The sequence below is a fragment of the Siphateles boraxobius genome, unplaced genomic scaffold, assembly GCF_051911475.1.
Source record: "Siphateles boraxobius isolate OS27281-9 unplaced genomic scaffold, OSU_SipBor_1 22, whole genome shotgun sequence".
In the NCBI taxonomy this organism is placed as follows: Eukaryota; Metazoa; Chordata; class Actinopteri; order Cypriniformes; family Leuciscidae; genus Siphateles; species Siphateles boraxobius.
Window position 1 is genome coordinate 4,939,220 of NW_027508833.1, and position 14,746 is coordinate 4,953,965.

General features: G+C 35.8%; 2 protein-coding genes across 2 annotated transcripts in view; one reads left to right on the forward strand and one right to left on the reverse strand.

Moving 5' to 3' along the window:
* Positions 1-384: 384 nt before the first annotated feature.
* On the reverse strand, positions 385-9,189 carry zdhhc22 (zDHHC palmitoyltransferase 22). Its single transcript, XM_077238163.1, has 3 exons — positions 9,038-9,189; positions 7,555-8,112; positions 385-4,900 (listed from the first exon to the last, which is right to left on the reverse strand). The coding sequence occupies exons 2-3, from the start codon at positions 8,108-8,110 to the stop codon at positions 4,614-4,616; spliced, it is 843 nt and encodes a 280-aa protein (XP_077094278.1). The 5' UTR covers positions 8,111-8,112; positions 9,038-9,189; the 3' UTR covers positions 385-4,613.
* Positions 9,190-9,917: 728 nt separating this feature from the next.
* The window catches only part of tmem63c (transmembrane protein 63C), a 59,861-nt gene continuing 55,032 nt past the window's right edge, over positions 9,918-14,746 (forward strand). Inside the window, exon 1 of the mRNA XM_077238464.1 lies at positions 9,918-10,111. The gene's annotated coding sequence lies outside the window, so the exon portion shown is untranslated. The remainder of the gene's footprint in view (positions 10,112-14,746) is intronic.

Sequence of the window (14,746 nt, forward strand, 5' to 3'; positions counted from 1 at the left end):
TTTTCATCCTTGAGAAGCTGCTTTAAAGGCGCTTTTATAAAAATAAAGTTGTTATTATTATTATTTAGGCCAAAGTATGGGTGGGCGATACAACCAATATCTTATATTATCATTTTATTTTTAATATTAAAAATAAGAACAAAGACGAATTGAATATAATATACAAATAAATAGTGCATTACTATTTTCAGCTACAATAGGAGCATTTTCTGTAACAGTAGCATTCAAAAATGTATTAAACAAATGTAAAAATAAAACACTACATAGACTTCACTGTGAATTAAATATACACTGATTCTTAAAACTACTTAAGTTATTCAGTCAAGAGCAGAGAGTGATTTTCTCTTTGTTTTTTGATTGACATTAATGACAGACGGCAGAAGGTTTATTAGGCTGCTGTCACTTTATGACCTAATGCAGAGATCCAATATAATGAAACACATGCATAATCATAATATACTGACACGCATCCAAACAGTTTACATTCACTTAAGATATAAACAACTGTGTTTATGTAAACCTTGTATGTATTTGACAGGTTAAGCACAATAAGACAGGAAAGAAAACTTAGTACAGTACTCCACACTGTGTGACAGGCTTTTAGAATGCGTGCACTTTGGATTTATGTGCTCAGAAAAGCTTGTCAGAACAGGCATGAATTTAAAACGCATGCAAATAATAAACTTTTGTGATGGTGAAAAACTACATTGTCATGTGAGCGTAACCCTAACCTTGCGTGTTTAACATTTGATGTGAATGTACGCTGTGTTGTACACAATATTTGGACGGAGGTGACAGAACTGCAACTGATAGACTGTGCACTGTAGTCAAGTCAAGTCAAGTCAAGTCAAATATATTTATATAGCGCTTTTCAAAATACAGATTGTATCAAAGCTGCTTCACAGTATCAATCAAAACAACTTAACAGTGTTTGTTTATTACTGGAAAAAGACATCCAAGTTTGGTAGAGCTGATCAGTGGTATGATGGGTCATTTAATTTGAATATAAGATAGTTATGTATACATTATTGTATTTTAAATGGTGTAAAAACATGTTATTGACCTCAAAATAAAGCATTTTCCCTCTGTACATGACTGGGGGGATGAGCACTTATCATGTGCTTGGAATTTTATAGAATTAATAAAAAATTAAATATTGCCACTTGATGGCTCAAGAAGGTGTAATTGTTCAGATAACATATTGTTTTATTTTAAAATGTAAAGAAATTGTAATTCTAAGGTGTTTTTTGTGTGTGTAATATTTCTGTAAAGGCTAGGGACTAGAATTGTAGCACGATACTACGATTTCCCAACAAAAGCAGATTGTGGAGACATTTCAATAATTCACAATCTAAAATGGTGATACCGCACACCGCTAAATCAGTGTGCACTCAATTCAGAAATGAATACATTAATTCCAGTTCAGTATCTCAAATTAGTTTGAATTGAATTTAGGTTGAGGTAGCAAACAGGATGCAGAAATTCAAACCTTGAATGGAAATGGAATTAAAATGCACATTTTACCATTTTAACCACAAATCACTGGTATGGAAATTAGCAAGAATTGCACAAATAATGTAGATAGATAAAGTAATTTAGTACAGGACAGCATTTCCCTTTGTTTTCTTTAAATGTTTAAGCCATGTGACTAAACTTGCAGAAGGCTTTTTACAGAAAGAAGAGTCAGTGTTGTTACACTCAATGTTAATGGCTTCAAACAGTTCATGAGTAGTTGAAAATATCTCCCAAGTTTAATGTGAGACCATCATTATAGGTTTCAAATCTGGACTTGGATCTGGCCAAAACATGAGCCTGATGGACTTGTTCTTAAGCCACTTGTTCTTCTGCAGTGTGGGCAGGAGCATTGTCTTGTTAAAAAATAACATCTGATCATTCCTCTTTAGATACAACTGTAAAAACTTTTCAATTGTGGGAAGTAATATTCTGTAATATTCTCTTATATTTCAAAGCATCAATTGACTTTTCACAGTGAACCAGCTGCTAAAAATACAACTCTTCCTCCATGCTTTACTGTAGAGATGTATTTACACTGAACAAAATTATAAACTTAACACTTTTGTTTCTGTCCCCATTTTTCATGAGCTGAATCCAAGACTTTTTCTTTGTACACAAAAGGTCTATTTCTCTCAAATATTGTTCACAAATCTGTCTAAATCTGTGTTAGTGAGCACTTCTCCTTTGCCGAGATAATCCATCCACCTCACCGGTGTGGCAAATCAAGATACTGATTAGACAGCATGATTATTGCACAGGTGTGCCTTAGTGCTTTTTATTGATGGCATTTTGAATGCACATAGATACCGTGACGAGATCCTGAGTCCCAGTGCCATTCATCCACAACCATCACCTCATGTTGAAGAATGATAATGCACGGCCCCATGTTGCAAGGATCTGTACACAATTCCTGGAAGCTGAAAACATCCCAGTTCTTGCATGGCCAGCATACTCACCGGACATGTCACCCATTGAGCATGTTTGGGATGCTCTGGATCGGCGTATATAACAGCGCGTTCCAGGTCCTGCCAATATCCAGCAACTTCATACAGCCATTGAAAAGGAGTGGACCAACATTTCACTGTCCACAATCAACAACCTGATCAACTCAATGCGAAGGAGATGTGTTGCACCGCGTGAGGCAAATGGTGGTCACACCAGACACTTACTGGTTTTCGGACTCCCCCCGATACAGTAAAACTGCACATTTTAGAGTGGCCTTTTACACAGATTTAGACAGATTTGTGAACAATATTTAAGAGAAATAGGCCTTTTGTGTACATAGACAAAGTCTTAGATCTTTGAGTTCAGCTCGTGAAAAATGGGGGCAAAAACAATAGTTGCGTTTATAATTTTGTTCAGTGTATTTCTCATCAGATCTACGAAGACGCCGCTCTGTTGCATCTTCATCCAACTCTTGTTTTTACCACGATTCATCATTCCACATAACTCAGCAGAGCCAAATCTGAATCGATCTTCCCATAATGTGCCAAAAGGATCATTCTGCCTTTGATGTTTTTCTGAGACAGCAATGGCTTTAAAGGAGTGCTTTTGCTTAATTCTTGATCATTTTCTTACCAGTAAATTGTGGGTAGTAAGCTAAGTGTTTGGATATATTTGGGATTGGCCCTTTTTTTTTATTACTTTATTTTTTTTTGACTATGAGTGACTGTACACTACCGTTTAAAAGTTATATTAGTTTTTTTTAAAGAAATCTTTTAAAGAAGACAAAGGCTGCATTTATTTGATCTAAAATACCTTAAACGTTAATTTTGTAAAACATTATTACAATTTAAAATGAATTTTAAAATGTTAAAAATAATTGTGCTGCTTAATATTTTTGTGGAAACTATGATAGATTTTTTTTAACAAATATTTGATGAATATACAGTTCAAAAGAAAAAGTTATTTTTAACATTTTTAATATGTATTTACTGTCACTTTTGAGTCTAATGCATCCTTGCTGAATAAAGGCATTGTAACTTTTGAAGGGTGGTGTACTTGGTATGTTTATTTTGAGTATTTATTTTTTATATTTTGTAGGGGTGTAACGATACCCTCATGTCATGAATCGATACTGAGCTCACAATACAATTTTATTGCGATACTCCAACACATATGGTAAAAGGTTAACAAAAATTTTTTGATTAAAATGCTTAATTTGATATTAAATTGTGGGTGTAAATTAATAGGATTAGACTTGGTGCTGGTAACACAATGCACAGGACAATGGTGATAATCAGAATAAAAATATTCATAATTCTGAAGCTGAAAATACAGAATTATTTTAGACGAATATTCTTGCACTCTGTCACACACTAGATATATTTAAAATAATGTAGGCCACTTTTTACTGGTAACATAAGATATTTGGCATTATCAGGACCCACAAATATTCCCCCATTGCATTATTATACATTATATTCAACATTATATATAGTAGTTTAACGTAGTACTGACACTAAAACTGTAAACTTGAATTTTTTCCTCGCACAGAAATTTTAATTTTGGGTGAACTATACACAATACATATTGTTCCATTTTTGTATTGTGATATATTGTGACACGGTATATTGTTACACCCCTAATATTTTGTCATATTTAATACATTTTCGTGGACCAGGTGGAAGAACATTTCCCACAATGCATTACCTGTTTTGAAATGTTTTAGAATTTCAAATTAATTGATTACATTTCCTGTGGCACGTGGCCAATTAAATTCAAATTCTAACTGAACTAAAAGTCACCCACAATTTAGCAGGCCACTTGTGTAACAGTGTGCTGATTACCCAGTGTGCGTTGTTTTGTAAATCCATCCTTTAATCCTGGCCTCCTTCTCTGAAGTTACCGCTGCTATTCACTGCCGCCCTGATCTAGGGCTCAAATTAAGTTTCAGGTCAGTGCTGATGGACATAGATATCGGGGTAACCACATCTTTGTGACATAATGTTATCCTAATTTGCACGGTGATGACAGAAATCCACTAAAAAGGTAGATCAGTTGCACAGGCTTATACAAGTCATATGAACTGAAGCCTTTATCACACATAATATCTGGTCCACACAGGTCAAATTATGATAAACAAACTGATAGGGTTTTCAGTCATGTTTGTGATCATGGTAGACCTGCCAATTCCCAGGTACGATCTCAACAGTCTGAACAGGCAGGAAAAGGCCCAGAGCCCAACGGGAACCAAAAACATCGGTCAGGTTGGCACGCCAGGTCCCACGACTCTCTGACAAATACCCTTTTTGCAGCTCACACCAGGTCTGCCCTCGGGCTACTAGTAGAAGCTGTTGACAACAGAAGCCGGCGCTCACTAGTCCGATACCCAGCCAGATGTACAGCATTACAACAAGAAAGAACTGGAGACCTGAAATCAAACCTGAAAAAAATAAAAAAATAATTTGTCTTGTCCTTGACAGAAATCAAGAAAGCCTCAAGCAAGGCTGAATTATGTTCAGACTACACAATATTTTTGTCTGTTACGATAGTCACTGTGTCAAATTATGCGATTCGATGCGTCGTGGTGTGGACAAGAAATATGTCAGGCCCTGTCCACACGGAGACGCGTTTAGCTGTATACGTAGGCCTACACATTTTTTATCGGATCGGCGTTTCGTCCAGACGGATCCGGCATTTTGGGAGACTGAAACCACTATTTTTTGAAACCGGGTCCCAGGGTGGATAAATGTGAAAACGACACCCTTGCATCTTCGTGTGTACGGCCAATCCGTATATTTTGTGAAACGATGATGTCATCACCCCACGTGTCGACTAGTCAGACATGCTAAATCAGTAGGCTAACACTAACAGCAACAACAACTGCGACTACTTGCTTGAGTTCATGCTTCGGAAGCTACTGAGCCTCTTTTATTGTGTATTTATATTTTATTTCTTTATTTGTTGATATTTCTTTGTTATGCTATGATGCTTGTATTTTGTCTGATTAAGACATTTCGTGTTTTGTAGGAATGGGCATTTCAAGCAAAAATAATATTCGACGATCGCTGGGAATTATTTGATTATTATTCAAAAAACACACCTCTGCCTCATGCTCACCGGTGACACGGCGTTCGCTCCGACATAAAATTTCTCTGTACTGTAGGCCTACATGTTGTAGCCATTAGAGAAAAGTTAGTTTCATATTTATGTTTAAATAATATGTTATTTTTTCCATTTCATATATGTTGATATTTATATGTAAAGTGAACAGCGTGAGTAGCCTAATCATAAGATGCGCAATATCGAGACATAATTTTGACCACTTCATTAAGTTTTGTTTTATATAAAGCCTTTCTTTAAAGTGAATTTCGTTTTGTATAAATTGTATCTTAATCTTAATCAATGTTTCATCAACCAATTGCCTGGATTTAATAAACAAGAAGCAAATAAAGCACACAGTAGCCATCAGGACATGGAGGCGCCGACGCGATGTAATTTGCATCCCACGTGAACTGGAGCTTGTCTCATAAATGAACAGAAACTCAGAAATATATCTAAGCTTGAAATGTCCACTTTTAAACAAATAAATTCAAAACGAAAGGAAACAGACAACTTTCTTATAATCCGTATGAAGTGTGCATTTATCTCTATAAGCACCTTCACCTATACTGCAAGGTGGCGAGTCAGCATCGTCACAGAAAACACTAGTTTATTAATAAATAATTAAAATGTCTCCTTGCTATATTTGACACATTCATAATGATTGGGCTATTTGCCGGTTCTTTGTGACAAGCTTTATGCGTCTGCTAACTAATCGAATATCGTGACTCATCCCTATTTTGTACCAGGCCATTTATGGTTTTTCATATTGTTCAATAAAGTTCATGGTTAAAAAGAAAGAAAAAAAAAAGCTACTGTTCCTAATATTATTGTATACAGCCATACTGTCTATGTATACAGCGCGCAAGGTTTATGCGCAAGTCTTCTCTGTTTTTAGTGTATCTGTGTCAGAATTAAAGAGCCTAGTACTGGTCTGGCATGTAAACTACATCGGTTTGAGTCGGTTTCAGTGGTTTCGTGTGTACGCAGATATTTCTTGAGACGCCGCCATTTACGGAATTTTTTTTAGAACGAGGAAAAAAAAACATCGGATAGGGACAGCTCTGGCTTCGTGTGGATGTGGCCTCAGACTACATTGATTCCGACCAATCATCGCTTGGCATCTTTTAACGACGTGTGTGATGTCATTGAGAAAGCAGAACTAGCGACTGACTTCCGGAAACAAGAGTGTAAACAAACTACTAAAGCGGTGTGTTAGCTTAATGTTAATTCCAGTGTTCACCGGGTTGCGAAGTGCCTCCACTATTGTTCGCCAGCATTTATTTTTTCACTCTGTCATGGTAGTTCCTCGAGGAAACATCATAAAGGCTGGAGTATTGTTTCCATAGCTCCACAAACCTTTTCTCCATTACATAAATACACCTAGCAGCACCAATACCCTCGTCTCTCTCTCTCTCTCTCTCTCTCGTTTCGCCATGCTTGAAAGCTGTGTACAAAAGACCTTCTGTGCTCCTATTGGCCAACTTTACAGAACACGTCGTGGAGGATCGGAAAAAATGAAAATATGCAAGTATTTCTGTCATGACATCGTGAAGCATTGCAGATGTGTCGTCGGTTATCGTCCACTATGACACACTATACAAGATTAAACTAAAGGTGTGTTCGACTTGAAGATGTTCTGTGCAGACCAATCGGTGTATGACATAAAAGTACCATGAGAGCAATTAGAGAGCAGACGGCTCTGTATGTTTAGAATCGCTCTCACTGTACTTTGATGCCATACACTGAACGGTCTGCGCAGTGCAGCTTCAAGTCGAACACACTTAATCGATTCTTGTTAGCCTTGTTAGCGCCCGCCTCCCATGCCGGAGCCTCCGGGTCAAATCCTGATTGGAGTCGGTCGAGTAGGACGGTTACACATCCTAAAAACACATTGTCGTTTATAAATCACCACGATACCCAACATCAAACGGATCGAGCTAGTCTTCACTGTGAATTAAATATCATGTAGTCTGAACCCAGCATTAAACTTACCAAGGAAGAAGTAACCCGTCGAGAGTGGCAGAAGAGAGAGGAATGTCAGTGGGTTCTCAAAGGAAATGGAGTACTCCATCGTAAGATACGCCACCCCAATCACCAATGAATAGAGACAGCAGCATGACGTATAGATGCTGAACATAATAAAGTAGCGCATATTTCTATTCCCAATACAGTTTCCTGTGAAAAAGCAGTGGTGGTCCCGTTTTAGAATCACTTTCTTACACACTTTACAGAAGTGGCGTCCATTCAGGAGGTAGTGTGCGTCAATTCTGTCCGGGCAGTCGGGTGAACAGACTGGAATAACTGTTTCGTTGGCACTCTCAGATGGGTACCATATAGTCATTGTGTAATTACCCAGCGCGTTCCCCATGAAGAATAGAAAGATGGCAGTGTGGGTCAGCATGGTGGGATTTAACATCACATCTTGCCTTTGGAATACAGTGGGCGTGAAGAGTAGGAAGTAGAGGGCGAACGTGACCACGGTTGCCGTATAGAAGTATGCAGGTGCAATCGTGTTGAGTAGTCTGAGTTTCACCATCCTGAACAACATGCCTGTTAAATTAATAAAACAAAATAGTCAATTGAAGATGATAAAATCACATATTTCATCTTGGATTTGGTATCAGTAGTTCATCCCTGTAATTATGAAAGAAACTGTAAACTTTGAAACAGTAACAGTTAAAAAAAAAAAAGATATTACATGGATATTACATAGGCTATATACATAGATACTTTTGACTGGCTGTTAATAAACAAAGATACTTTGCCAGCAGAAATGATCAAGCGAGTCCAAACGAACTGAACTGAAATACTTTGTCTTGTCTTCATGTGTGGCCGGGAAAAAAAAATCGAAAATAAAACAAATAATTAACAATAAATAAATAAAATAAATAATTGGAAATATATGTTTTTATATATTTTATAAGGTGATGCGTGTAAAACCCCGGTCTTCCATTGGTCGGTAAAACAGATAGCCCCGCCCCAAACTCACGCCATTGGTTGAACCCATGTTGCTAAGTTTGACTTGTAATAAGAAATGTTGCCAGCCACAGTGTTTACACTTTTTTGAAGCAATAAATAGCCTAAATCTACAGACTGCTTAAAAGCGGCACATTTAACTGTGCTAAGTATTAACATGGGAAAAAAATATGCACACATCAGCTTTTATATCAAAGAACGGACACATAACCCTTTCGTTTCGATATCAACGGAACTAAACTCGCCATCATTTACAAGGGTGTAAATATAGGCTTTAGGCATATAGCATATTTTTATTAGTGATCATGAAGCTAAATGCGTGAGAGAAGGATGCAACGAACAGAAATGATTCTTAGAGGTCTACTATTACATTATAATACAAACTAACGTTTTATAGACCCGGTTTGTAATGAATAGATGAAGGAACTATGAGGCCCGTCACATATATATTTGTAACAGACGCTTATTGTTGAGCAGGATGAGGATATTGCTCGGTTACCTGACGCCGGTTAGACCAGAGGAGGAGCCGATGGATCAGCAGCACTGGAGCTCGAGCTCATCCCTCACCCTCGTGCTCGGAGATAAACCACATAATTCATTCAGAAATACTAAATCACTTATCATTCTGTAATACTGAGCACGCATCTCTTCGCAATGTCTCTTAGTGGTTTAGCACCGCCGCCTGCTGGTGTGGGTACAACATCATCCAGCTTCACTAGATATAACGTTAAGAAAATCAGACAAACCTGTTTAGCTACACTTATGTTATGGGTATGTTTATGTTTATTTGTTGTTGTTTTTTATATTGCTTTGTGATTTTATATCCCTATTGTATAAGTATACAGCAGAATCATACTATTTCCCCCACAATGTCCACGTCGACTCATTATTATGGATGGACGACACGAACGTATTACTTTGTCCAGCAGATGGCAGTGCAAACCAACGTTTAAGTTTTAGCAGATACGTTTATTTAAAGACACAGTTCACCCAAAAATAAAAATTCTGTCATCATTTACTCACCCTCAAGTTGTTCCAAACCTAAATGTATTTGTTCTGCTGAACAAAAAGGAAAATATTTTGAAGAATGTTGTAACCCAACAGTTTTGGGGGCATCCTTGATTCAATAGTATTGTTTATGGAAGTCAATGCATGGTTGTCGTCTACTGTTTGGTTACCCACATTATTCAAAATATCTTCTTTTGTGTTCAGCAGAAGAAATAAACTCATACAGGTTTGGAACAACACGAGAAAGAGTAAATTATGGCAGATTTTTTTTATTTTTGGGTGAACTATCCCTTTAATGTTCTCTCCTTTGTTTTATTCAGACAAAATCATGCCTTAAGACAAAGTTAGCATTCTATGATGTGAGCCATGCTTACAAGCTTACATCTGTGATCCGCAGAACAACAGTCAAAACTTTATAGTTCGCACGACCCTCAGTTTTCGTGTTTGTTGGTGGAGTGTCCCTTCACAGACGGTCCCTAAGAAGGGCGCTCCCCGAGTGTGCTGGTGCTGATGCAGACAGGCTGAAGCATCTAACCGGACATAAACCACAGGAGGTGTTTCAAAGGTAAGCCGCACTATTGTTATATTCACATCGCTTCCGATCAACTGTTCTCAGTTATATCGTACAGGAAATCATTTAACAAACGATTCCATGATTAAATCTGAACTTCAACGGGTTTTAAAAGTGGGCGTTTTTAACAGTTGTAGCAATTGTATGTAAAACGCTATTGCAGCAGAGACCAATGCATGGGTGCTAAACACAGAGGAGGGGGTGATACATAAATAATTGAACCGTTCGAGGTTAAATGGGCATTGTGATGGCACTAGATTGGTTTTCTTTGGCTTGTTTGTTTACCGTCTCGTGTAAACATCAGGAGCCCCGCTGTTTTATTGTGCCATGGGAGTGCGCACGTTGTGCATTTATTGTGGGATCCTATAGTATTATCTTCTTAAAGTTCTGTTGCTCCGCTGCCACTGATAATGGCTGTATGTGTGCGCACATGCTGACAGCAGGGAGATTAATGTCTGGATAATGTATTGAATGGGGTAAAAGTCAAAGCTGCGCGTTACAAATCATAGGATGGGGGCGGATAGATTTCTCCACGCTGTTGCCAAGAAGCCGTGATGATGCAAAATAACTTTCACAATTATAAAGGTTGTCTCTAATCTTCCCTTTGAGAATCAAAAAGTATTACTTTAACTGTTAGAGGGTGAATATCGAACCTGGCATGAACGTGCAGGTACTGTCAACAAACACGATAAGAAACAAGGGACAACAATAGACTTCATTTTATTTATATATAAAAAATATATATAAAATATATATATATATATATATATATATATATATATATATATATATATATACTAATTAATAATATATTAATTATATATTAATAAGTATTAATCACCCTAACTCCTCCCCTACACACACACACACACACACACACACACACACACACACACACACACACACACACACATATATATATATATATATATATATATATTGCTTAAATGAAATTAAATGAAGCTTATTTTTGTTTCATGACAATTAAGTACATTCCCCCATTCAATATTGCAAAAGAATTTTAAAAAGAATTAATTATATAAATGATTTGATATTACATTGTTATTAAATATAGCCTAATAATTATTTAAATATTTCATTAAATTTGTTTTAGGTAGACTTTTATTAGATTTAGACATCATGGTAGTATTTGTTGTGCACCTCCTTTAATTTATTCCATTTTCAATAAAAAAAGTCATACTGTAAGACTAAAACAAGAATAATCATTGTTATTAAAAGCAATTAATTTTTAAAAAAATACCTCAAATGTAAAATATCCTAATGCATTAAATCATCTAAATGAGAATGAGAATTATGTGTGAATTGTTATGAAAACGATGTTACAACGCACACATTTTGGATTTATTAAGCAAAGAATTCATGAATAGGTTTTTTTTTTTTTTTTACATACATATAGTAACATTGTTGTCAATGGGGGTTTCAGTACCCAGCATGCTTTGCATGAGCCTGGAGGGGAATAATAAAAGTAGAAAGTTTTGTTATTTTATGTGTTTTTGACTGCTTATGTGTTACTGGGATCTTAAAAAGGATTCTGTTCGGGCAGAATTTTAGGGTTTGCCACTGTTGTGAAGAGGGAAGTGTTTGCTCTGCTAATGTATGCTAATGCTAACACTGGTATGTTGCTTTTCTTAGTAATCTTCAAATATCTCATCCCAGATTAAAAAAAAAAAAGGCAGGTAGGGAAAAAAGCAGTAACAAACCTGCAAACCAGCTGTCAAAACACAACATACTGTACATTGGGAAACAACTATGCTGGTATTTACAGTATTACCTTTAAAAGAGCAAACATCACAGTTTATATCAAGCTGAAATAAGATTCTGATTCTCAGTGGCATTTGAAAAACTTGTCACACTTTCGGAAAGAAGTAATCTGTAAAAAAAAAAAAGAAAAAGGTTCTTCCACTAAGTGATAAATGCCTGACATTTGCTGTCTTCACCAATGGCCAGTGTCCATCTATCAAGGATAAGACACAGTTATGGCACCATTCAGATTTTCCATCTAAATGGAGCATCTTGGAATGATATTCAGCAGCGCATGATTACCAAACTGACTGTATAAAGCAATTAATAGTAGTCGAAATGTCACTGCACTTATGACAGAATGTTGGTTGAATCTCATAATTGGATCATGAATAAATCATCATTTGAAACACCTGCTCTTGGCTGATGTCTCTTTCAGCTCTTAGACCTTACTAGTCTCATTAAAGGAGAAATATTAGTGGCACCTTGCTTGAATTGGTTTTTGCTCTGCAAGTTGCTCTGGATGGGTGAAAACTTCTGGCTCTTACAGTATATACAGTGGTGTGTGGTGGACAGTGTTGGGGGTAACTTACTACAAGTAACTTGAGTTACGTAATCAGATTACTTTTTCAAGTAACTAGTAAAGTTACGCATTACTTTTTCAATTTACAACAAAATATCTGAGTTACTTTTTCAAATAAGTAACGCTAGTTACTTTTTCACATTTATTGACTGACAGCTCTCCTGTCCCCATGTTGAGAGAAATAAAGTGAGGTGTTGTGTGCATTTGCATTGAGCATGCATTTACTCATCTCACTTGCACAAAAACATTCAGTATTCCTCAAAATGAATAAAAACAGTCAAATGCAATCTCAGAATTTTGTGCAAAAGTTTTATAATTAACTATGTTAAATTACACAAATATACTTTATGTATTTAATCTCACTTTATTAACCAATGTCTTTGCTGCTGACCTACAATGATCTAATTCAACCATACTAATAAGCAAAAATGACTTTAGATTAGGTTTAGAAATAAGAGTGTTGAACTTCCTTCTCCTGTATCCTATTGTTATTTAATCAAGAACAGCAGCAGCTGAAAGGTTTGTTTGAGCGGCGCTCTCTACTGTACAGTAGTAAATATGCATTTCCTTCAGCCTTAGGCTTATTCATTTAACTTTTGATGTGAAAGGGCCTTAACAATTGGCAAAAATTGATTGTTTTAGCTGTTATTAAAGAACAAACAAACAAGCCCATGCAGGTGAGAAAAAGTAACGCAAAAGTAATGTAACGCATTACTTTCCATAAAAAGTAACTAAGTAACGTACTTAGTTACTTTTTTGGGGAGTAACGCAATATTGTAATGCATTACTTTTAAAAGTAACTTTCCCCAACACTGGTGGTGGATCTCTTAAATGAGCCGGCAAAATCTCCTCTCTGTGTTTGGTTTTCATGTTCCAAATAATTTTGAAGTTTGCATGGTTTCTGGATTAAAATTTAAATTTAAATTTAAATTTCTGGATATGAATCAGCATTACCTTGCTAATTAATTGATAAATCAACAGGCGCATACTATACTATTTTTTAATGTTTATATTAATAATTTTTTAAACCAAGTACAATAAAGTCTCATCAAGTTAATATGCTTTTTAACATTATTCACATTTCTTCAATATAATGTAACAACTACAATAATACAGTAAAGAACATTTAATATAAAATTTAATGTAGATTTTATTATTTGTAAGGTATCATGAAGATCACAGGCACAGAGATGCACCTTTAATTTAAGTGCTTGGTAAAGCATCTCACTCATTGATAATCGTTTCAAGTTCATTTCGATTCAGATATGACTGAAATGTTGTCCAAGTAAGTGTATGATGAAAAACTGTAAAATAATTTTAGAATTTCACCTTCATGTCCAAACCCAGAAGATAATTTAGAAAGAATTCAGTTGCGCTGTGACTCAATTGAACACTAAATGAGGCACTAAAGTGTGTGGCCAAAAAAAGTGCATTCAACATCTCTTCTTATTTTGCCATTTTAATGCAAAATATGAATTTCTGCCACATCAATAAAACATACATAAAATGTAAACAGTGTATAAACTTAGTATATTTACATTGATAGTCAAATAAGTCGAATTAAACTAGAGTGCACTAGTATAGTGTGAAATGGACAATTTGATCTGAATTTGATTCAAGCAACATCTATATTGCTTTAAATGTTATTGATCAGCTTTTGAAGAAGACAGTTAGAGCAAACCGATTTATCCAAGTGCAAAAAAAAAACAACATTTCTAAAGTAATTTTAACAGTAATGTAGGACACATCATTATGCCTGTGTGACATCTAATATAGTAATGTTAGCTTCACTTCCTGTTTCCTTATACCTTCATCTGATCGATTTTTGAAGGCAGCATAGATGTACACATATATATTAGCTTCATTTGATATCCCACAATCCTGTGCTTTCCATTCTGTGACAGTTAAGCAAAAAATAAATAAAGATGGCGCCTGAATGTGGTCAGTTTTTTTATGTTTTTGACTGTTTTCCACTTCTGATGTCTTTTCTGGCAATAAATGACTATTGTAGTAATTAAATATTTGCTTAGTTATCACCAGAGCTCTCTCTGTTTTGCTGTAGATCATTAACCGTAATCGTTACACTGCCTACAAAGTCATTGCCTGATAACGCAACACAAGTCGGATACCTACGTTTTTGGATGCAGGCATGCATTTCTGCCACCTCCATAGAACATTCATAAAAAAAAATATTTTTTACATAATACGTTTATGTTGTTAGTCAAGTTAGCAGAGCTAGACTAGCATTAGTGTATAGACAATTTGATTGCAATCTCTGATTGGTT

What these genes read in the sequence shown, in the direction of transcription:
- zdhhc22 (XM_077238163.1), bottom strand. Translation starts at nt 8,110, where the DNA reads ATGTTGTTCAGGATGGTGAAACTCAGACTACTCAACACGATTGCACCT. An exon ending in GACGGGTTACTTCTTCCTTG is followed by an intron (nt 4,901 to 7,554) that starts GTAAGTTTAATG and finishes TATTTTTTTCAG; the next exon opens with GTTTGATTTCAGGTCTCCAG.